Source organism: Cervus elaphus, chromosome 3 (assembly GCF_910594005.1).
Source record: "Cervus elaphus chromosome 3, mCerEla1.1, whole genome shotgun sequence".
NCBI classification, from domain to species: Eukaryota; Metazoa; Chordata; class Mammalia; order Artiodactyla; family Cervidae; genus Cervus; species Cervus elaphus.
This window is the reverse complement of record NC_057817.1, coordinates 35,502,907-35,528,167: the sequence shown is the minus strand read 5'-3', so window position 1 is coordinate 35,528,167 and position 25,261 is coordinate 35,502,907. Positions and strand designations below refer to the sequence as shown.

Genomic DNA, 25,261 nt, shown 5'->3' with positions numbered 1-25,261 from the left:
TTGCCTGGAAAATCCCATGGACGGAGGAGTCTGGTGGGCTACAGTCCATAGTATTGCAAGAGTCAGACGTGACTTAATGACTAAACCACCACCACCACCTACTTTTGAGTACCTGCATGTATAATTGGGCTAAGAAAATGAGACTGGAAAAGTTGGGGAATGTTAAAATGCAAATGAATCCTCAGTTATATTACACAAATCTTCCAGGAAACTGTCTTAGATTGTTGCAGCCTTTTGTTGCTGACCTCCATTGCCTTACTTTTTAACAGCAATTTTAAACTATAGCATATTTTTAACATTCTAGGATATTTTTGTCATTTTCTAACACTTCGATATATGATAGTCTTGTCTTTATGGAAATGATGATTTGATTGTCAATCTCTTTGACTCCAAATCCAGTTATTCAACACAGTCACAGGAAGCAGAATGATTGGGTAGAAGTTCCAGATATCAATCACAAAGCATCAGTTATTATTATAACACCTGTTAATATGTATTATGTGCCCTTAGATGAAGAACAGTGGCTCAGATGGTAAAGAATCTGCCTACAATGCAGGAGATCTGAGGTCGACCCCTGGGTCGGAAAGATCCCCTGGAGAAGGAAATGGCCACCCACTTCGGTCTTCTTGTCTGGAAAATCCTATGCACAGAGGAGCCTGGCAGGTTATAGTCCATGGACTGTGCAGCTAACAGAGAGATGATGAAGAAGAAACTGAGACACAGAGAGTTTGATTATTTTGCCCCGAATCTAAAGCTAGTTAGAGATAAAACATGGATGAGAAGTAGGGCAGGCTAACTGCTGAACAAAATATTAATAGTACATTAGTGTAACCCTGCTCAGTAATTTTTCTTTCTCTGTGGACAAAAGGTGGGAAATAATGACATAAAATTGAACAATTGTTAAGAAAAGTACATCTAAGAGTTTTTAATCCATTACGTTCACTAGCAAACGTAAGGTATTACTGACATTATTGTTATTTTCCTGCTGCGCTGTTATGTCCACATCACATACAACACACAGGAGCTAAGTTTTCACTTAGATTCCTGTAGAGATTACTTTCTTTCATATTCAGTGGATCAGATGGTAAAGAACCTGTCTGCAATTCAGGAGACCTGGGTTCAATCCCTGGGTTGGGAAGATCCCGTGAAGAAGGGAATAGCTACCCACTCCGGTATTTTTGCCTGGAGAATTCCATGGACAGAGGAACCTGGTGGGTTATAGTCTATGGGGTTGTAAAGAGTTGGACACGATCGAGCAACTAACACTTAACACTGATTTTAAAACTCAATATTCATCTACCTCTCTATAAAAGTAGAAATACAATACAGAAATTCATGAAACCAGAAGTTTTTTCTTTGAAAAGATCAATAAATATAACAAACTTTTAGCCACACAGACTAAGATAAGATAGCAGATTCAAATTACTAAAATCTGAATGAAAGTGGAGACGTTACAATTGATTCTACAGAAATAAAAAGGATTATAAGAGGTTATTATGAACAACAATACACCAAAAAATGGAATAATCTAGATGAAATGGAGAAATTCCTAGAAATGCAAAACCTACCAAAACTGCATTATGAAGAAATAGATCTATAACTAGTAAGAAAACTGAATCAGTAATCTAAAATATCCTAACAAATAAAAGCCCACTGGACGTAATGGTTTCACTGGTGAAATCTACCAAACATTTAAAGAACTTAAAAAAAAAGCAACTCAATATTCATGTTTCTGGTCAGATTGCACAATGAAAATGAAACTTTTAAGTCGCTCAGTCATGTCTGACTCTTTGCGACCCTTGCACAGTAGCCTGCCAGGCTCCTCTGTCCATGGGATTCTAAAGGCAAGCATACTAGAGTGGGTTGTCATTTATCAAACCTTAAAATAAGCTTGTATTCTACTGAGTAAGACTACCTTCAAGGCATATTGCAATAAGGAACATAATGAAGTTCTAAGTTTTGTGCCAAGACCTAGTAAAGAGGAAAGGGTAAGGGAACAATTGTGAAACTCAAAGAGTTAAACAAATATCTCTCAGCTTAGAAAGTCCCACAATTTCAAATTCTAATAATCTTCCTTAGATAGAAGCATCAGCAAGTTTTGCATTGTATTTATGTTACACAGCAACCTTTTTTTGCATCGTCCTCAGCGCCCCCTTTCCTGCATCTTTTCCCACAAAGACTGTCCTTGACCAACACAAGAAATGAATTTGATTTCTCTAATACAGAAGGTAATTGGATTTTTCTTTATTGAATGCATCCCTTTAATGACTGTCTCTGCTCCTGCCAATTTAGCTGCAAGTGACCTGACATTGATCTGATGATATGACTTAAAATAAAGAGTTGGAGCTGGAGGTGAAAAAGACCAGCTGTCTGGCATCAGAAAAATGTTCTTTGCCTCATCTTGCCATTTTCCTGAAAAAAGCCTTTATCCTTGGATGTCATTTTTACAAAACATGCTGCTGTTATAATTGGTGTATATCAGCAGATTGCCTCCTTCTAGAAAATATAATAAGTATTTCCCAGAAAGTGCCCTGGAGAAAACATTGAAAATTGAATAAAATCCACCCAGTAATCATTCTGTACCTTGAAAATATTTATTACCATGCAGCCGCTTTCTGAAACAGGATAAATATTGCTGAACAGAATTAATTAAATCTGTTACAAAACTGGTGAAACATGAAATATTTATTTAAGTATTTATTTACTTAACCTTGAGGTTTTGTAAAAAATAAAATTTGACAAGAGAATTGTTATTCAAGATGGTTGTGAAGGAATAGTGGATGAAGTCATTATATTTGGAAGAATAGCAATTCTTTCCTCAAGGGGAGTTAAGATATAAAACTTTTTATGCCCAAGAATATATGGAATTTAAATGTCTCTGCTTTTGTCTTTACTCATTTTCTAGTAAGCATGTAACTCACTTGATTCATGGTTCCCTTTTATTCTATCATCTTCCCTTTGTTCATTCTGTTAAATATCATGAATCTTTTTTGATTGTAGATACAATCTATAGGCAGTAGTCTGAGTGAGAAAATAAAATCTTGTAACTGTAAAGTGTCATGAAGAAAATAAATAACAAAGTCATTAATAAATAAGTCTCCTTTAAAAGTAGATGAAACAAGTGTTTTTCCTTTTGAATTCACAATATTACTTGCATTCACAATTACCAAAGTCATTAACAATTTTTTTTTAATTTTTATTTATTTATTTATTTATTTTTGTCATACATTGATATGAATCAGCCATAGATTTACACGTATTCCCCATCCCGATCCCCCCTCCCACCTCCCTCTCCACCCGATTCCTCTGGGTCTTCCCAGTGCACCAGGTTCGAGCACTTGTCTCATGCATCCCACCTGGGCTGGTGATCTGTTTCACCATAAATAGTATACATGCTGTTCTTTTGAAATATCCCACCCTCACATTCTCCCACAGAGTTCAAAAGTCTGTTCTGTATTTCTGTGTCTCTTTTTCCGTTTTGCATATAGGGTTATCGTTACCATCTTTCTAAATTCCATATATATGTGTTAGTATGCTGTAATGTTCTTTATCTTTCTGGCTTACTTCACTCTGTATAAGGGGCTCCAGTTTCATCCATCTCATTAGGACTGGTTCAAATGAATTCTTTTTAACGGCTGAGTAATATTCCATGGTGTATATGTACCACAGCTTCAACTGAAAGTTAAGACTACTTATGCTTGAATCTTCAGATTCAGTAATAAAACCACATCACACAAAGTTGGTATAAGCCCTGAGTTAGACAAAGGTATAATAAATTCAGTGTTACTCAGTGACAGTCCATGAACTTGCTTTGGCTCTCATCAACCAAGAGAAGCTTGGGAGTTCTATCCAAGAAGTGATATTGAAAATAGACTATAAAGAAGAAATGAGTGACTATTTCCTGGACACTGGGCTCCTCACTGTCTGTTCTGATTACATCTTAATCACTAGCATGCCGGTGAGTGTTTCTAGAGACCATTTCTTAGATATATAGTACGTCAAGATGGGCTTGCTTGATCACTGGTGTGCCTTCCACAGAAATTCCAGTAGTGTTGAAGGGGTCACTGACCCAGAAGACATCCTCTCTCCACCCAGTCAAAATCCTCCATCATAAATGATTAAATCTCACCCATTCCATTACAGTCAAATCACTGTTGGAAGTCACACTTAAATGTAATGTTAACACTTTAAAGAGCAAGAAAAAGTATATTTTAATGGATGGTGAAAATGCTTCCTTACTCAATTCAGTATATCTCATCCTATATATTTTCTTAATTTTGAATTTGTTTTGTGTGAATTTGAACTCTATCAATTAAATATATAATTAATGAAATGCTGTTCTCTTAAAAGGAAGGTATATTTTGTGGAAAAAGGAACATGTGTGTGTACATACACAAATACATTTTCTTTTATTAGAAAAAGTAGATTCCCCATCTCTATAAGCTATTTAAAAATACTTTTGTAGTAGGTTATTTGCTTATGATTATATTTAATACTGGCTAGAACTATTAATAGGAGATGTGGCCAGTGAGCAGTTTACTTTGTTAATGCATTTTTGTGCTTTTTAAAATTGAAGTATAGTTGATTTGCAGTATTATATTAGTTTCAGGTGTACAACATAGTTCAGTATTTTATAAATTATACTTGACTTAAAGTTATTATAAAATATTGACTATATTCCCTGTGTTGTACAATATATCCTTTTAGCTTATTTATTTTATATATGGGAGTTTGTACCTCTTAACCTCTTACCCCTATCTTGCTGTTAATGCATTTGTGAAAACAAGCATGCATTTGTATCAATTGATTTCCTTGTATCTTCTTTGAGCAAATATTTTGACCTTTATGTAAAAGATTCTTAGACATTAAAAGGGAAGCAAAGACAAATCTTCCCCTTCAAGAATTTTAAAATGTAGAGAAGAGAGGGGAATGGTACATAAATGAGTAAAATAGAAGGTGGAAAGGGATAACGTGATGTAAGAAGGAGGACTGAAGAACCACAGCTGGAAGGAACAGGGAAAACATCACAGTGGTGATGTGACTTTACCCACGATGTCAGGATCTGTGCGTGTGAGAAAAAGAGGCAGAACGTTTTTGAGAAAATGCTGGATAATTAGAATACATGTGCTATAAAAAGGGTTCAAGTCATGGGACTTCCCTGGTGGTCCATTTTTTAAGAATCCACTTCCCAAAGCAGGAGACATGGGTTTGGTCCTTGATCTGGTAACTAAGATCCCACATGCCTCGGGGCAACCAGCGCATGTGCCACAATTAGAGAAGAGCGTGCATGCCACAAGATCACACGTGCTGCTACTGAGACCTGAGGCAGCGAAATAGATAAATAAATATATTTTTTTAAAGGGTTTGTATCATTGAAAGGGAAAAGGGAGAAAAAAGACGCCACTATTTTGACTAGTAGTACAGGACAGTAGTACACATCTGGAAATATTTTAATATGACATTTAATTTAAATATTGTGTTTTTGTTTCTATGTAGAAGTTAACAGTATCTTAAGATGCTTCCTTATATAAGATCATCTGGATGGATGTTTTTTGATATGTTGAATGACCTTAAATATGCTCATTCATTATGTAAAGTCAAAGGAACTGTGAAAACTTTTAACTGAAGGAAATATACCCTTGTAATTTTTGTCTCTGCATGTGTTCTAATGTTAAAATACATATTTTATTCTTAGCAAAATGTGGATTATATATATATATATAATTTATGTATATGTATATATATAATTTATGTATATGTTGTGTATGTGTATATATATATATATATATCTGAATGGAAGATTTATGAAAGTGCCTAAAAAGTTTCTTTCATTGTTGCAGGTCACGGATATGATGCTTCAGGACAAACCCTATCCTGATTGGGGAAAATCTGCAAGAGCTTTCTGGAAGAAAGGAAATGTTAGGATCATTTTATTCTGGTAAGAGACTGTTTTATTTATTGACTGTGTCTTGCCTCATTCACAAAGGACTTGAGTTGGATTTAGTTTTCTTTACATATATAGAATTCTATCTAGAGAGGCATTTCTGGTTGACACTATACTCCATCATTAAAATGATGAAAACCATTATTCTAACTAATCACTTTGTGCCTACACATTGTTACATATACCCATTTACAAGAGATACCTTTATTAATACAGTTAAGCAACTAAGATTTTATCAGGGGTAAGTAGGTTTTTGACTCAGTAAAAATAAGCTAGAATATTCAATGAAGTCTGATATAAAATTCAGTAAATGCTGAATTTCCAGCATATTTGACAGGATGTAATTTTGCTTTGAAGAAATCGTAGAGGGAGGGAAATTCTCTACAGCTCACATCTGGCTCATTGGCACTTTATGTAATTTCCTTTAGTTGTCCAGCCCAATTATTGCAATGAGAAAACAATCCGTGTCTTATGGAACTTTGGTTTTTTGCAGAGTCAGTGTTATTTATGTATATTTGAACAAGCTTAGACAGAAATGGTAGGAGTACAGAAACAGCAAGAAGGGCATTCCCCAGGCTGTGTGACACCGCCCAAGCGCGGGGATTCAGCCTGATGTGTGAGAAGTTACCTACTCTGACACGCGGAAGCCTTGTAATTGATGATAATTTGAACTTCATAAATTGCATAAAGTGCATGCTGTTTACCTGCATCTCAAAAAGAAAAAATAAAATCTCTTTATTCTTGGATTTAATTCAGAGGGTTTATTTATTTTTTTTCATGTACAGACTACAAAAATCATGGTCACTAAGTACTTGGAGGAAAGTATACACTCTAAGCGATCTTTATGCTTTAGCAATGTTACTAAATGCTGCTGTAGATATATAGTATTTTGAATTCAATTATTAGCAAGTAAACAAATATAGATTTTTTAATAATATAAAAATGAATATGATTTTGTAGATGTTTATTCACAACTTGTCTCTATGAGTCAAGTGTGGCCTATTTTTATGATGCATTTAACTTTATATCTTTTCCTATTTGTAAGCTCCCCATGTTGTTTGACCCAATAATATATAATATAATAATTATAGCATGTATTTACTGAAGGTATGTTTTGCTCCAGTCTCTGTGCTGAGTATTTATTCATTTCATCCTGACAATCCTATAAGTAAGTGTTATTACTATAAGTATAGGTCTCTGACTTTAAGGCTCCAGTTCTTAATCTTTACACTAGACTATCTCTAGAAAAATCAAGGATACATTGGTGTGCAAATTCCAAATGATTATCCTTAATCATTATTTAGGTAATGGTGCTAAATAAGAGTATGAAATTCTGGAAGATCATTCTACCCTATAGAATTCTGTACAGGGATTTTAAGAATCATGATTTAAAAGGAGATAAACTCAAATATTGAAAGTGTTTATGGGCTATGTCTCTTTTAAAATATCCATTTACTGTGGGGGATTTCCCTGGCAGTCCAGTGGTCAAGACTTCATGCTCCCATTGTGGGGCACATGGGTTCAATCCCTGGTCAAGGAACTAAGATCCCACATGCCCCTTGGAGTGGCCAAAAATAAATAGCTAAGATAGATATTTATTTTTTAAAAATCTATTTACTGTGTTTACAGATATTTTGTATTATTAAATGTATCTTCAAAGGCAGCCCATTGATTATTTGCAGGCTGTGGTTGCAGAGTCAGACACAACTAAGCAACTAACACACACTTTGTTTATTAGATAATATATTTGAGAGATGATTTTTCGTTGTTATGTTTCAGAGCATGGAGAGCATAAAACAACTGGAGGAAAATTTAAATAGCACTTTGAACATGTTTTTTCCTATTTTATCCGTTATATACAGTCAGATTATCTTGACAACAGTATTCATGGTTTTTAAAAAGGAAAATCTGACGTCAAAAGGTGAATAAGGAAATTATGTGGGAAGCAAAGAAATATCCTTTTGTTTCTACTTTTCAGATAAAAGGAATTTAGCAAGTATAAAGAACATTTGTTTTTTTAGCTCTAGGAGATAAAAATATAGAAATCATTGGCAAGGTTTTAAATGAAATAAAAGATAGTATTTACATACTCTGTGTCACCCATTCAAAAAGAAGTGGTTTTTTTTTTTTTTTTTTTGGTTTTTCCCTAGTTAAGGAGAGATGAATTTATGTAAAGAAAAGAAGAAATCTGTAGTAAAGAAATTTTGCAAAGGAAAGCCGTTATAAGTTGCAATGTGATTATGTGCCAGAGTTTAAACATTACAACATGCAATTATATTGTGGTAAATTTATCTTTTACCTCTATGTAGCTGCTTTAACTCACATTTCTGAGTCTGTCAGAAAGTATCCATTTGCAACTATGTGGCTAAGTTCTTCCTTGATTCTTAGTGATAGATGTTTCTACATCTGAGGAAATGGTTCTTCTTTCTTTCAGTAAATGTGCAAAGGTATATTTCATGGGCCTTTAAGCCTTGCAGGAGACTCAACTGTGGTAGGTTTGAAAATACTAAATGCAAACGGACAGACTATAGAACTACCCTTCCAAAGCCCCATTCCCAGGCCTTTTGTTAACTACAAAGAATAAAAATTTAAAATCTAAATCTTAAATTAATGCCATAATGTGTATGTGATCAGTTGTGTCTGATCTTTGCAACCTCATGGACTATAGCCTTCCAGGCTCCTCTGTCCGTGGAATTCTCCAGGCAAGAATACTGGGGTGGATAACATTCCCTGATCCAGGGAATCTTCCTGATCCAGAAGTCGAACCCGGCTCTCCTGCATTGCAGGATAATTCTTTACGTCTCAGCCATCAGGGAAGCCCCAAGTTAATGCCACATACTGTTCTATTTTCCAGAGGGGTGCCCAAAGCCTATTTTCACTCACCTGTATCTGAAGTAAATATGTACATAAACATGGACATAAAATAACAAGTAGTATAGTGTTTATGTTAGCTTCTATCTCCCTGCTTTATTTACACTCTGGAGACACAATTTATATGCTTTTGAGGGAAAACAGGTTGCAAAGATATTTCCCAAAGTCTTATATTAAAAAATAAGGGAAGACACTCTTCTGTAATTAGTAGGAGAATCAGTGGAAGAAGAAACTAGGAGAGCTGGTGGGTCATTCGGGCTTCACAGATACTTCAGTTCCTTGCCCTGGAGACACATTAAGAGGATTGCACTTTTCTGAGCCCTCTGATCACATGACTTGTTTTGACCAATTAAAATGTGAGTGGAAGAGACATGCGTTACCTCTAAGTAGAAGCATTTAATTGCCAATGAGAAGCATTGCAAATGGCTCCTTTCCTGGTAGCCACTGTTGGAGTTTGTGTCTAGCTGGAGCCCTTGTCATTCAGGCTCCATCAATGACCAGAATAGAGCCAGCATGCGTAACACATGTAGTGTGAGTAAGGAATAGGTCTTTGCAAATGTTAAGCCACTGAGATTTGGGGATGTTTGATGGGGCAACAAAAACCAGCCTGTCCTGATGTATGCTAAAAAGTGGAGTGCTGTCACAGCAGAAAGTGAACATTTTTGTCTTAAGGGCTGGACAGAAAATGGCAAGGAAACCAATGATGGAGGCTAGAAAGCTGGCAGTGAGGATGTTATAGTGCCAAAGCATTTGGTAAAAACTGTGGCCTGTGGTTAGTTAGATGCTTAGACTTGGAAAGCATAGTGTGTGGCTGTGTGTGTCTGGGTACAACCGACCTCTTCCATTCTACTATGTTGCATAGAAGAGATTGCATTTCATTTTTTCTGTATTTAATGATTCAGTTCAGTTCAGTAGCTCAGTCATGTCCGACTCCTTGTTACCCCATGAATCGCAGCATGCCAGGCCTCCCTGTCTATCACCAACTCCTGGAGTCTACTCAAACCCATGTCCATCAAGTCGGTGATGCCATCCAGCCATCTCATCCTCTGTCATCCCCTTCTCCTCCTGCCCCCAGTCCCTCCCAGCATCAGGGTCTTTTCCAATGAGAGAGCAGAATATGGATTGCTATAGTCTGAATGTTTGCATCCCTCCAAAATTCCTATGTCCAACTCTTGATGCCCTGTGTGATGGTGGGACCTTTGCGAGGTGCTTAGGTGGTGATGGTGGTGCCTGTAGAAATGGGACTAGTACATTTTTAAAAAAGACCATATAGCCCATTCTACCATGTGAGGACGCATTGAGAAGGCACCAGCTATAATTAGGAAGGAGGGCCTCACCAAACTCGACCGTGCTGACCTTCATCTTGCACTTCCAGCCTCCAGAATTGTGAGAAATAAATGTCTGGTGTATATGTGTCACCCAGTGTGTGATACTTTGCCATTACAGCCCAAATGGACTAAGATATGAGTCCATGAGTCTAAGTCCCATGAAACAGATTTAGGTCCAAGTATGAAAGAATGCCCTAATAACATGAGCCTCTGAGTGCTGAATGAGCCTGCCTGATGTACTGCTAAATTCCCCATCAGTGGAAGTATTCCTGCTAAGACTACATAATCCTTCAGGGATGCTATACAGGATTTTCACAGTGAATGAGAAAAAAGGTAAATCACTTAAATTTTTCATCAAACTTCAAGATTCTCTGACTCTACATTTTTAACTAGAAAAGTACTGCATATTGATTTTTAATAGAGAGGATACTAATTATAATTTAATATGTTCTGTATAATTCCATCATCATTATAGCAAAATTTTTGCAGTAGGCAATAATTCATGAAAAGTTCCAGGGGCAACTAGAGTATGCACAGTTTTTTGCCTCACTTCCCAAGTAATAAATTAGCCCATATCTTTTCTCTGGATGGATTTTGTCTTATTGCCTTCAGCCTTCCTTCCACCTCAACATGTCTCTTTGTGTAGTTGTATATCTTTAATTAATATCTGCCTCTGTGAGGAAAAGTAGAACATTTTTAGCCCAGGTCATGTAACTGTACCTATTGAATCAGTCACCTTCACTTTATACACTACACTAAGTTAACAGGCTCCATTTAAATCTTCACAGTGGATGGATCCAAGGATATGCTTCACCTGATTTTCTTGCTAAATGTTGAGTTTCCTACTGCTGGATAAATAGATGATTGATGTTGCATTACTGTTTTGTCAGACTGATGTGTTATATCACTTGGTGATTTTCATGTAAAAAATAAATTTTATATTTATGCCTTAGGGATTTAACTCTCAATCATATATTTATGCCTGGGCATTAATACCCATGCCCTTTGAGACATAATTTTGCTGAATTAAGAAGAAGTCTTATTCTCATTAACTTGTTTAAGTAAATGCTTAAGCACTGGTTACAATATGGTTAGAAGTGGCTAGCAGCACAACTGGAGCAGGTTGCCTGACTTTCAGTCCTGGCTTTATTGCTCACCATTTTGTGTCAGTTGTTACTAGTTTGCTTTACCTGGTATTATGGTATGTTATGGAAACAATGACAGCTTTTATCTTCTTGGGCTCCAAAATTGCTGCGGATGCTGACTGCAGCCATGAAATGAAAAGACGCTTGCTCCTTGGAAGAAAAGTTATGACACACCTATGCATGCTCAGTTGCTCAGTCATGTCTGACTATAGTCCACAGGCTCCTCTGTCCATGGAATTTTCCAGGCAAGAATACTGGAGTGGGTTGCCATTTATTTCTCCAAAGAAAAACCTAGACAGCATATTAAAAAGCAGAGACATCATGTCTGACAAAGGTCCCTATAGTCAAAGCTATGGTTTTTCCAATAGTCATGTATAGATGTGAGGGTTGGACCATAAAGAAGGCTGAGTGCCAAAGAACTGATGCTTTCAAGCTGTGAGCTGGAGAAGACTCTTGAGAGTCCCTTGGAAAGCAATGAGATGAAACCATCCTATCCTGAAAAAAATCAACCCTGAATATTCACTGGAAGGACTGATGCTAAAACTGAAGCTACAATACTTTGGTCACCTAATGCAAACTGGTGACTCATTGGAAAAGACCTTGATGCTGGGAAGGATTGAGGGCAGGAGGAGAAGGGGGCAACAGAGGATAAGATAGCTAGGTGGCATCACTGACTCAACGGACATGAGTTTGAGCAAACTCAGGGAGATAGTGAAGGACAGGGAGGCCTGGTGAGCTGCAGTCCATGGGCTTGCAAAGAGTTGGACACAAATGAGCGACTGAACAACAGCAGATGTTACAACTGGTGTTATGAGCACCAGGTGCTCTCTGTGATGCTGAGAATACAACTTTGAAAGAGAAAATAAGAACTCTGACAGCATATTGTTCTGTCCTGTGAGAAATATGGTGGTAGGAGGAAATACCTACCAAGGTATAAGTGTTGTGATGTAGTTTGAGGTGAGCTATAGGGATGGTTTATCTAGGGGTGAGATGTCATCCAGGATAAGGAGTAGCCAGAAACATGATGATTCGTTAGGTATGTGGATTGAGGTGAGGCAGAGGTAGTTCAGGGTGTTGTTGAGTGGTTAGGCTTGAGCCACTGAAAAGGTACTTATGGTACTCACTGAGACAGGAGATCCGGGTGGAGGACGGAGTCTTAAGTAGAGGTGTAGTGAATCTAGACTTGAGCATGTTGAACTTGATGTACCAAATGAGATACCTAGTATGCAGTTCTCTATATGGATATGAAGTTAAGGAGTGATGTCTGAGACAAAAATACAACTAATGTTTATATTTTGATTTACATTTTTATACTTTTGTAGATGTCATTATCTACATATATACAGTGTTTGAGTGGATGTAGAATAAAAAGAGGGCTTCCCGGGTGATGCTAGAGGTAAAGAAGTGGCTGCTAAATTAGGACTCGTAAGAGAGTGGGTTCGATTCCTGGGTCAGGAAGATAACCTGGAGGAGGGCATAGCAGCCCACTCCAGTATTCTTACCTGGAGAATCCCATGGTTAGAGGAGCCTGGCAGGCTATGGTCCATAGGGTTGCAAAGAGTAGGGCATAACTGAAGTGACTTTGTGCTGTGCATGCGTGCGTGCGCGCACACACACACACACACACACACACACACACACACAGAGTGAAAAGATCTGCTAGAATAAACCTGCAGAGCTCTTTTATTTAGGAACAGGCAGAAGAGACATCTGCAGAGAAGACAGAGAAAGAGGGGACAAAAAGAATGAAAATTCCAAAAAGGTGTGTCATGGATGCCAAGAAAAGAGAGACTGTCAAGAGACAGTAATGTCAACAGTGAAATGTTGGTGATATATCAAATAATATCAAAATGCAAAGTGTCAGTGGGACTTCACTCTAAAATTACCATCAGTGATGAGCTTGACAAGAATGGTTTTCTGGAATGTTGCTGATAGATTCCAGACTTGTACCTCTCTTGTAGCAAGGGTCAACCCATGTTTACAAGAGGAGGAAAGAGGAACAGTGAGGAGATTCAGAGGATAAGAGAGAAAACTAGAGGAACGTTTATATTTAAAAGTTAATATTTCCAAGGAAAATTTAAATGTAGTTTACTGGTTTGGTTATTAATGTATTTGTTTCATCCAGAGCATATTCATTTTTCCCCCAAGAGATAGAGCTCATTTCAAATTATTTGCTGCCCAGGTATTGAATGGAAAGCTCTTAAATTCTGTGGTGAGAATTTACTGTTTGTTATTCTCATGTTTTAGTAGGAAGATAGAGAATAAATAGTTAATCGAGTTTTAAATTAAAAAATCTTTAGAAGTTTAAAGAAATGTATTAAAGTCAAATGGTGACTCAGTTCTCTCCATATTTCTGCTCAGATCACATTACCTGAGAGCATAACAGCATCTTACCGTGTCCCTAGGACTGTGTTCCTGGTACACAGTAAGCATTGAATATACCCTTGTCGTGTTGACTATTTTGGTGAGGACTGTCAAATCTACGATACTCTGTGACATTACTGAAAATTTCTTCAGACAGAAGACTTCATTGAAAATGATGAGGATAATTAAAAGCATTTTGACTTTTTGATTAACTGATGTGTTTATAAGAAGACTGATAGTGCGTAGGAGTTTTTTTTCTGAAAAATGTTTAGAAATGTTTTGAATTTTCAGTTTTTAAAAAATCATCTTGGTTACAAATTATGTGCTTTATCTACACTAAAAAGTCAATTAAAATAGCATGGGATATGTTTCTATAGTGACTTAACATTAGCCACACACTGACCCTGAAATTTTTAACTTTAGGATCTTTCCCTCATCTCTTAAAGGTGAGTTAAGTTTAAGGAAAAGGAATTCAATAAAGTGGTGTTATCTTACTTACTAGTACTTCCCTCTTATGGGGCTTCCCAGGTGGCCCTAGGGGTAAAGAACCTGCCTGCCAATGCAGGACAAGTAAGAGATGTGGGTTCTATCACTGAGTTGGGAAGATCCCCTGGAGGAGGGCATGGAAACCCACTCTAGTATTCTTGCCTGGAGAATCACATGGATGGAGGAGCCTGGCAGGCTACAGTCCATAGGGTCACAAAGAGTCAGACATGACTGAGCAACTTAGCACACATGAACCTCCCTGTTATAGGTCTTTATTTTAATTGCTAAGCCTGGAATAGCAACCCTGAGTGAGCCCAGGAACAATCCTTTGACTTATAAATCTTTGAAAGAAAATGCCCTTTAATAATGGGTTGGAAATACTGCGTAGTTTTTCTGTGTAACAGTTATTGGTAGAACAGAATTATTCCTCTGCAGTTTTAAATTTACTGGTCAAATGGAGTACTCCCCTGGACTGGGAGGCCTAAGTCATACTTATTACATTTCTAAAGTATAGGTCATGTTTTCTAAGGTCCCTGAGTTCACATATAATAGTATAAATGCACAAAATTAAAATAGAAACAATAGATTCTAGAAGAAAAAAAGGAGCATTTAGCCAAGTGTAGTGACTCGATTCATCTCAGCAGTGTAGGAACCCTTGCCCGTCTTTTCCTTCCTTCTCATGAATGTGCCCCATCCCACTTTCTCTAATAGAATAAAAATGCAAGTCTTTCTTATTAACAAAGCTCCAAGTATTTCTATGACTCTACCTATTAGAAAGCCCAAATATTATCTTCACTCTTGCTATTTCCCTAATAACTGTTAGTGGAATATTTTGAGGTGTTTATCTTCATCCTGTGTATATATTTATATACAAAGTGCCACAGTACAAATGTCTTAAGCTGTCTTTGCTAGCATAATAGTCCTCCCTTAAAAAAAAAGTGTTTGTTTTTGTGGGCTTTGGTCAAAACCTGCCTGTTAGAATTAAAGTTTCCTATTCAGGAGATAATTAGCATGTCAGAAGAGCTGTCAATCTTTATTTAAATCACTTGCATCATAACTGTCCATCAGCTTTTTGCAGGCTGAACAACACCAAAGTCCCAGTGTCACCAAGAACAGCTGGTTATTAGCGTCCATGATTCATTTTGGTCCACCTTCAGTGCTGAGATGGGCGAGCCACTGTTGGAAACACAATTGATTGGTTTGCAAACCAGGATTGCTGCTAAATAATACTTCAACTTTCTCTGCAAGGCAGATCTTTTACTGTTACCAACTGGAAACGAATCATTGTTTATTTCATGAGCCACTGATCAGAACTAAGGCAGTTAAAGAATACAGGGCAAGGTTTATCCAAGACAAGCTGAGGCCTGTGACAGTCCCCACCCATGTTCGGTTTCTTTCTTTCTGAATTCCCCCCAGAGGTTCTGGCTCCTCAATGCCAGCTCTTGTTTTCAGAATATCCTATTCCTACATTTTCCCCTGCTGGGCAGATCTCCCTGTACCTTCTCTCTTTAGAAGAAGGGATGGATGCATTAACCATGTTAAAGACTGAACTGCCTTGATATTTGCTGTTGCACCTGGGAAGCTTTCTGATGAACTAGTGATAGCATATATAGGCAAGTGTTGGATCAGATGAGACTAAGTTTGTTCTCACGTGTGTATTTTTAGCCTAAAGTGAAATTGAAAGTTGCTCAGTCATGTCTGACTCTTTGTGATCCCGTGGATTTCTCCAGGTCATGGAATTCTCCAGGCCAGAATACTGGAGTGGGTAGCCTTTCCCTTCTCCAGGGAATCTTCCCAACCCAGGGATCAAACCCAGGTCTTCTGCATTGCTAGCAGAATCTTTACCAGCTGAACCACAAGGGAAGCCAAGAATACTGGAGTGGTGGAGTGGGTAACCTATCCCTTCTCCAGCGGATATTCCCGACCCAGGAGTAGAACCAGGGTCTCCTGCATTGCAGGCGGATTCATTACCAACTGAACTATCAGGGAAGTCCTTTATTTACCCTAAAGGTTAAATAAAATCTGATTACAATGGCTGGGCATATGAGTGACCCACATTTCAGAAACCAAACAAGAAACAGTGTCTCCATGTGTAAGCTGGACAAAGCTTTGCTATGGGGTGATCAGCAAAACATGCAAGCTTGTTTCATTCATTTATTCATTAGACGGTAAAGAATCTGCCTGCAATGCCGGAGACCAAACCTGGGTTGGGAAGATACCCTGGAGAAAGGAATAGCAACCTACTCCAATATTTTTGCCTGGAGAATTCCATGGACAGAGGAGCCTGGTGGGCTACAGTCCATGGAGTCACAAAGAGTCGGGCACAACTGAGTGAATAACACACTATTGACTGTATTAGGCGTTCTACTGGGAATGCAACACTGAACAGGAAACATACATAGTTCTTGTCTCACATGATTTGCAGTCTTTCTTACCAAGTAGATTATTGATTGGGTAGAAATAAATAAGCAAATAAAAATGATAAATAATGATAAGTTCTAAGAAGAAAACAAATACCAGGTATTGTAACCTTTTCCAACTCTCTCCCTCTTCAGCTCACATTTCTTGAAAGGATTGTCCACGTTTACTCTATACCTTGGGCTTCCCTGGTGGCTCAGTGGTAAAGAATCTGCCTGCAATGCAGGAGATTTGGTTCCCACCCCTGGGTCAGGAAGAACCCCTGGAGGAGGAAACGGCAGCCCACTCCAGTATTCTTGCCTGGGAAATCCCATGGATAGAGGAGTCTGGTGGACTATAGCCCATAGGGTCAAAAAGAGTCAGACATGACTGAAGTGACTCAGCACGCATACATTCTCTACCTTGCCATTTGCCAATTACACTGTCATCTCTGCGCTTCTTCTACTCCATGGTGCTTTCTTGTCATCAGTTCTCCTGAATTTCAGCTTTTGTCAGATTTCTACTGCACAAACCAGCACCGTTTTGGAGGTTAACCAAGCACTTGTGACTTTGGCAGGACATCCTTTATTTTAAGGTGATCAATTATGGAAGGACATAGTTGAGAAGTAATATCTTGACTTTTTAAACATTCTTTGATTCAGATAAGGAAGGGGAACTTTTGCATACGGGTACTAGACATTATGTTATTTTCTTAAATATAAAATGTCATTTTAAAAAACTTTATACCAGGATTGTTGTTGTTGTTCAGCTGCTAAGTTGTGTCCATCTCTTTGTGATTCCAAGTACTGCAACATGCCAGGCTTCCCTGTCCTTCATTACCTTTCAGAGTGTGATCAAACTCATGTCCATTGAGTCAGTGATGTCATCCAACCATTCCATCTTCTGTTGCCCCCTCTCCTCCCACCCTCAATCTTTCCCAGAATCAGGATCTTTTCCAATGAGTGGGCTCTTCACCTGAGGTGGCCAAAGTGATCTTCAGCATCCAGTGAATATTCAGGGTTGACTCCCTTTAGGATTAACTAGTTTGATCTCCTTGCTGTCCAGGGGACTCTCAAGAGTCTTATCCAACACCACAGTCTGAAAGCATCAAAGCATCTTTGGGCCTCAGCCTTCTTTATAGTCCAGCTCTTACCTCTGTACATGACTGTTGGAAAAACCGTATCTTTGACTATGCTTTTCATTGTTATTTAGAATAAGAATGAAACTCTAGAAAAGCACTTTCTCTTCATTTTTAAAATTAGTACATATGTGTTGCATGGTCCCTCACTTTGTACAGGGTCTTGTATTTTAGTATTTACAAACTTCTGAGTTTTAGAAATGGATTGAGGAGCTTTCATTTTCAGAGGATGTGTGTGGTTGGGGAGGAAAGATTTGGGATGCCTGAATGACACATCAAAATTTGGAACAAAATATACTTCAAGAGGTAAATAAGAATGTTAAGAGAGCTTAGAGGTAGGAGACAGATGTTACATGGGCATGTATTATAAACTGAATGCCTGTGTCTCTCCATAACTCATACGTTGAAACCTAATCGCCAGTGTGATGGCATTTGGAGGGAGATCTTTGAGAGGGGTTTAGGTCATGAGAGTGGAGGCCTCATGAATGGGGTTAGTGCTCTTAATAAAGAGGCCCCAGATTGCTCCCTCACCTCTTCCACTAAGTAAGGACAATGCAAGAAGCTGACTGGCATTGAGCCAGGAAGCAAGCTCTTCCCAGACTCTGAATCTGTGGGCGTCTTGATCTTGGACTCTCCAGACTCCAGAACTGTGAGAAATACATTTCTGCTGTTTATAAGCCAGTCTATGGTATTTTGTGATAGCAAACCCACTAAGACAGCATGTCCAACATAAACAATACTTTAAATATTTTGCTGATTTGAATTACAAATCTTATGTTTTTATTTTGAAATATTTATAGCCTACAAAATTGTGAGAATAGTAAAAAGAATTCCTGCATACCTTTCATCCATGTTCCTCAGCTGACAAATTTTAAAATCATTTGCTCTATCATTCTTTCTCACTTGCTATATAATTAGGTAAGGATAATGTATTGATATTAACTTCCTGATTTGGACAATTAGACAATAGTCATGTTAGAGAATGTCCTTCTTTCAGGAAAGGACAAGTACTCTATGTATTTCCTAAAACTATTTTCTTTTAAGAAAGAGTAATATTTTATTTCCTAAAACAAGGATATTTTCTCACATAGTTCAGGTGTCAAAATCAGAAAATTAACATTGATACAATATTTTATTTATAGGCCTTATTCCATATTCACCAATAGTCTCAATAATGTCCTTTGTATGAAGAGAGAGAGGGGGAGATAAAAAAATAAAAATTAAAAGATTGTTTTGTTTTCATCTGGTTTAGTACTCATTACAGAAATATGCAATATATTTATTTGTCAAACCTGTTTAGAATTCTTTAGATGCATGTTCTTTTATGGATGCTGAAATAAAATATTTTTATTAATCTTTGAAGATTGAATAGAACTTTTTCAAGATTGATGAGCTTTAGATAGCACATTACATTATGAATATTTTCTTATAATATGTACATTTAGAAATTGAATGTATTCTTAGTATAACACATTTTCAGCTTGGTTCAGTGAACTTTTGAGAAGTAAATGCTGCTATCTGCCAATCTTCTTTAAACCTGTCCATATATTTGTTTTATGTAGTTCAGAATCAGCAGTACTTTAAGCAAGCATTCAATAAGCTGCTAAAATAGATTCCATGTTGGGCTCAAATTGTGGAAGAGAGAGAAAACTTGTATTGGATTTCAGCTCCCAAGATCTATGCAGTTGATTTGGACAAATCAAAATGCTAATACAGTGATTGCAGGTCACATGAGATGGTTCATCAACAGAAATGATCTCATGCGGAGCATGAGTTCCATTTGGAAATAGAACATCACAAAAGAGGATTAAGGTTGTCACGGAAATAGTCCCAGAGGAAACTGAATCTACTCAGGCTCTTGAAGAAAGCAGAAGTCAAGAAGAAGCACAGAGAACCAGAACCTTCAGATCATGGAAGATTCAGCAAGAAGAAAAAAAGAGTACTCGTGACAAAATTGGAATAGTTAGCATTCTCACGTCCAAATGGGTATCTGGCAAAAAGAAACTTTTTGTATATGAATAATCTTGTCATAGGGCCAGGGTTTCAGAGCAGAAACTGTCCATAGTCCTTAGAGGCACTGGGGTGAGCTACGCATAGTGACTGAGCCCATGAGTTACACACACACATGAATTTACCTGAAAGGGTAAGGTTGTCTCTCAGGAACTGCCAGAGGCCTGTTGACCATGACTAGGCTCCAAACTCAGAGTCAGACAAGCAACAGTGTTGGCCTGATGCTGAGTCCCTGGGGGGTTGAGTTGAAGATAATTAGAGGCCTCTAATCTCTAACAAGAGACAGGGATTTACAATTTAGGCTTTTATTCCCACTTATGTTAAGAAAGTTGGCATTTTTTTGTGGTTTTCTTACAATGTTCCTCCAACTGTGAGTTCAAGGAAGGGATCATGTTTTGTTTTGCTCAGTATTCCCAGGGCCTACTGGCTATTTAATAAACATTTGTTCAGTATCTGATGCCAGAATAAATGAGTACAATCTTCTTTGGTAAACAAAACTAGGGCCTTCTTATATTTTTTTTAGCAGAGAATTGCCCTGGAATGAGGACATCCTGGTGTAGAGGGGCTCATCTGTACAAGTAGCCCCAGTTTCGTCCCTTGGGATCTTGCCCTTCCCTTGGGGTTCTCTCATTTATATTCTTGCCACCATCACCACAACCTTGGCCAAGCATAAGAAACACATTTTTCATTTCTCTTTGTCATGGTTAATGAGTCCAAAATGTTCCAGAAGACCAGTACAAAACATTAAAACAAAAGGTATTTTCAGAATGTGAAGATGTCATAAACACAGTCTGGTATCCTACATACAGGTCTGTGATCCTCTACCATCTCCTCCATTCAGTTCAGTTCAGTCGCTCAGTCATGTCTGACTCTTTGAGATCCCATGGACTGCAGCACGCCAGCCCTCCCTGTCCATCACCAACTTCCGGAGTTTCCCCAAATTCGTGTCCACTGAGTTGGTGATGCCATCCAACCATCTCATCCTTTGTCATCCCCTTCTCCTCCCTCCTTTAATCTTTCCCAGCATCAGGGACTTTTCCAATGAGTCAGTTCTTTGCATCAGATGGCCAAAGTATTGGAGTTTCAGCTTCAACATCAGTCCTTCCAGTGAATATTCAGGACCGATTTCCTTTAGGATGGACTGGTTGGATCTCCTTGCTGTCCAAGGGACTCTCAAGAGTCTTCTCCAACACCACAGTTCAAAAGCATCAATTCTTCAGCACTCAGCTTTCTTTATAGTCCAACTCTCACATCCATACATGACTATTGAAAAAAAACATAGCTTTGACTAGATGAACCTATGTTGGCAAACTAATGCCTCTGCTTTTAAATATGCTGTCTAGGTTGATCATAGCTTTTCTTCCAAGAAGCAAAAGTCTTTTACTTTCATGGCTGCAATCACCATCTGCAGTAATTTTGGAGCCCCCCAAAATGAAGTCTCTCACTGTTTCCATTGTTTCCCATCTGTTTGCTATGAATTGATGGGACCAGATGCCATGATCTTAGTTTTCTGAATGTTGAGTTTTAAGCCAACTTTTTCACTCTCCTCTTTCACTTTCATCAAGAGGCTCTTCAGTTCTTTTTCACTTTCTGCCATAAGTGTGGTGTCATTTGCATACCTCAGGTTATTGATATTTCTCCCAGCAATCTTGATTCCAGCTTGTGCTTCATCCAGTCCAGCATTTCTGATGATGTACTCTGCGTATAAGTTAAATAAGCAGGGTGACAATATACAGCCTTCACGTACTCCTTTTCCTATTTGGAACCAATCTGTTGTTCCATGTCTAGTTCTAACTGTTGCTTCTTGACCTGCATACAGATTTCTCAAGAGCCAGGTCAGGTGGTCTGGTATTCCCATCTCTTGAAGAATTCTCCACAGTTTGTGGTGATCCACACAGTCAAAGTCTTTGGCATAGTCAATAAGGCAGAAGTAAATGTTTATCTGGAACTCTCTTGCTTTATCAATCCAACAGTTGTTGGCAATTTGATCTCTGGTTCCTTTGCCTTTCCTAAATCCAGCTTGAACATCTTAAAGTTCATGGTTCATGTACTGTTGAAGCCTGGCTTGGAGTTTTGAGCATTACTTTGCTAGCCTGTGCAATTGTCAGACATTTGTACAATTCAGAGACCTTTTACCTTTTCTATTTGATATTCTGCCTGATTCTTTGTGGTTCAGGCCACCATATTTCTAACTGGAGTCTTCTGAATGAGTCTGGCACAGGGTTACAATTACTTTTCCAGTTATGAGTCTGAGTTATTGTCAGACTGTGGTGATTGATCCAGGATTGGTCTTGACCTCTAAGTAGCTATTATCCTACCCAGAGTATTATATATGAACCATGACAGTGGTGATTTTGTCGCCAAGCCATGTCCAACTCTTGTGACTGCATGGACTGTAGCCTGCCAGGCTCTGTTATACTTGGGATTTCCCAGTCAAGAATACTGGAGTGGGGTTGCCATTTCCTCCTCCAGGAGATCTTCCTGACCCAAAGATTGAAACTGGGTCTCCTGTATTGCAGGCAGATTCTTTACCACTGAGCCACCAGGGAAGCCCATATATAAACCATACAGGAGCCCATACCTCCCTAGGAAAATTAGCTCCAGCCACAGGGTCGCAAAGAGTCAGACATAACTGAGTGACTTTCACTTTTTCAAGTCCTTTTTATATACTTTCAACCATATAAACTTTTCTGTTATTACCTCACTATTGAAATATCCTTAGAAATCTATTCCAAAATTAGTATCCTGTATTGAGTGTTTCCTATGTGGCCAGGATTGGGTGTTCACTGTCATCGTCTCATTTAATCCACACCACCACTCTGAAAGGTAATTATCATCATTATCTGAACTATAAAGAAAATCTCTGTCTTACAAAGGTAGTGTAGCTAGGGTTCAAGTGCAGGCTGGCTGATTTCAGAACTTGCACAAAATCACACTGAGCATCCTCACTTAATCCAAAATTTTAAGACGTTTAGCACAGTTAATAATTATTAGTCACATTTTCACAAATAAATTGTTGTAACCTTTTCTTTCTTCTTGCAAATGAATTTGGGTTGATAAATAAAGAGACAAGTCCGAGAATCCTTTGAATTTATCTACTTTTGTTCTAATACCCTCATATTATTGACAAAGAAATCAAAATAAAAATCAGTTCAGTGACCTGTCAAGGTAACAAAATTATTATCTCTATGCCAATGAACACTCAGGACTATTGGTTCCTTGTTTAATATACTTTTGTTTCCTATTTCACATTGCTTCTCTATATTATTTTTTAATTGATATAATTTAGACTAAAAGAACTTGCTGATGATTGGATATGTTAAGGTAACAGGTCATATAAGCCAATAGTAATAATCAGAACATTCTGTGTAGTTTAAATTAGTGTAATTGTATATTATTTGTTCTCAATTATAGGAATTAAGCAAGAAGAAGATGTACAATATGTAGTTTAATATGCCAATAAAGCATGATGTATTAACAGAACCTTCACTGAAGTGTTTATATGAAAAGGCAATTGCTGTTTTTCTTATTTTATCTTCAGGAATTTCAAGGACTTCATTTCTTTAAAACATATTTGCAAGGTTGAAAATAAAGATTACAGTTGATGTCCTAAAAGCTGGCACTAACAACTATAGTAAAAATGCAGCATTTTACTAGGGGACACTAGAAGTGTGAAGATATTAAATATTACAGCTAGTCAAAGGACCTTCTCCTTGGAAAATAGTGAATTTAATATTTCTGCAGAAAATATGCCAGAGAGAGAGAATAATTCAGCACTGATTGCAGGAATAAACTAGATGATATCCAAAGTTCTTGAGATTCTAAAACTCTGTCATTCTATGTAGATGATTTCCTTATCTAAGCTTATCTATGTGTATGGACAGACATGAAGAGTTCAGGATATTGATTAAAGCAACTCCAAGTAATATTGTAAGGAAATGTTCATTTTAGCATGCCTATTTTATGGAAAACTATCCAGCCATTAAAAGCTGTGCTTTGGCAGGATATTTAATGACATGAAAGGTGGAGATGAATAAAAAAGATGCTGATCTAAGTAAATGTGGGAAACTGTTTTGATTGGGAACTGAAAAACCAAGAAAAAAGGAGCTAGAGATAAATAACTACTTATTTGGTAAAATTATTTCTCATGGGGATATGGGTTAGTAATTCTGAGCCTGCTTCACATGCATACTGGGGTTGATCAATGAATAAATGAATGGTGCATGGTTTTCAGCGGATTTCTAACTGTGGAATTGGAAAGTTAGGAATAAGCAAGGTGGGTGGGTGAGATTACAGTGAGCAATGTAGTACTAGATTAGAGTCAGAAATGTCAGTATAAATTCATGTTTAGCTTAATATAAAGACAGATGTATACTTACAGAAATAATTTTAGGTACATTTGTATATATGGGTTGGAATATATACATATATTTCCTGTTCTGTACACTGAGAGGGCTTAAGCAGAATGACACTCTGGTAGCAAAAAGTACATCTAGGGACCAAGTCTTGGTTTTTAATGTTGCTCTTCAATGAAAGAAATCAGGTTACTTTGGAGAAATGGTCGACCCTAGATCTGGGTCAGATAATATGTAAAGTGATCCTAGAGTATCTTGAAGTATACCAGAATTTAAAGTTAAACTGAAAGTGAAGTCACTCAGTGGTGTCCGACTCTTTGAGACCCCATGGATTGTAGCCTACCAGGCTCCTCCGTCCATGGAATTTTCCAGGCAAGAATACTGGAGTGGGTTGCCATTTCCTTCTCCAGGGGCTCTTCCTGACCCAGGGATCGAACCCACGTCTCCCGCAATGCAGGCAGACACTTTTACCATCTGAGCCACCTGGGAAGCCCTGGGAACCAGAAGTTAAGGAAGTAAAAACAAAATAAGAGGCATGTCAAAGGGACTCATGAGTCAATTTGAAAGAGCTTCTAATGACCAAAGTTAGAATAATTTGATCAGCAAAATAAATGAAATAGTACTGAGTTATGATTCAAAGTATCAAATAAGTATTCATGAGTCCATACCAATATTGAATAGACATAAATGATTGAATGGGTTTCCCCAATGACTCAGTGGGTGAAGAATCCACCTGCAGTCCAGGAGAAACTGGAATCATGAGTTCGATCCCTGAGTTGGGAAGATCCCTTGGAGGTGAGCATGGCAACCCACTCCGGTATCCCTGCCTGAAAAATCCCATGGAGAGAGGAGCCTGGCAGGCTACAGTTCGTAGGGTCACAAAGAGTCAGACACAACTGAGCAACTAAGCCAGCAAGCAAGTGATTGAATAAATAACTGAAGAAGAAGATAGAAGTCTCCCATGTAGAAGAATTCTAAATAATTTATGGAGAAACTCCTTCCTTCAAGATAGTGAAGCTCAACTGCTCACTCATTGAATGCAGGCCAAAGTTTTTGTCTTGCTTCCAAAGGATAAAGTAAGAAATGGGTGAAAAAAGTCACCTGCCAGTGGAAAACTCTGGCAAACATAGCCCCAGTTCTGTGTTCAAGCTTAACGTCATCAGTGATGAGCCATGTTGGTAGCATATAGATTGACCCCATACATCTCTAAAATGCTGTCCTGT

At 37.9% G+C, this 25,261-nt stretch overlaps 1 protein-coding gene across 3 annotated transcripts in view; it reads left to right on the top strand.

Moving 5' to 3' along the window:
- Positions 1-25,261, top strand: part of TMEM117 (transmembrane protein 117) — a 569,518-nt gene that overhangs the window by 370,201 nt on the left and 174,056 nt on the right. For all 3 annotated transcript variants that reach the window (XM_043886463.1, XM_043886454.1, XM_043886473.1), the window contains one exon: positions 5,841-5,938. In XM_043886463.1, coding sequence (XP_043742398.1) covers positions 5,841-5,938 — 98 coding nt within the window. The remainder of the gene's footprint in view (positions 1-5,840; positions 5,939-25,261) is intronic.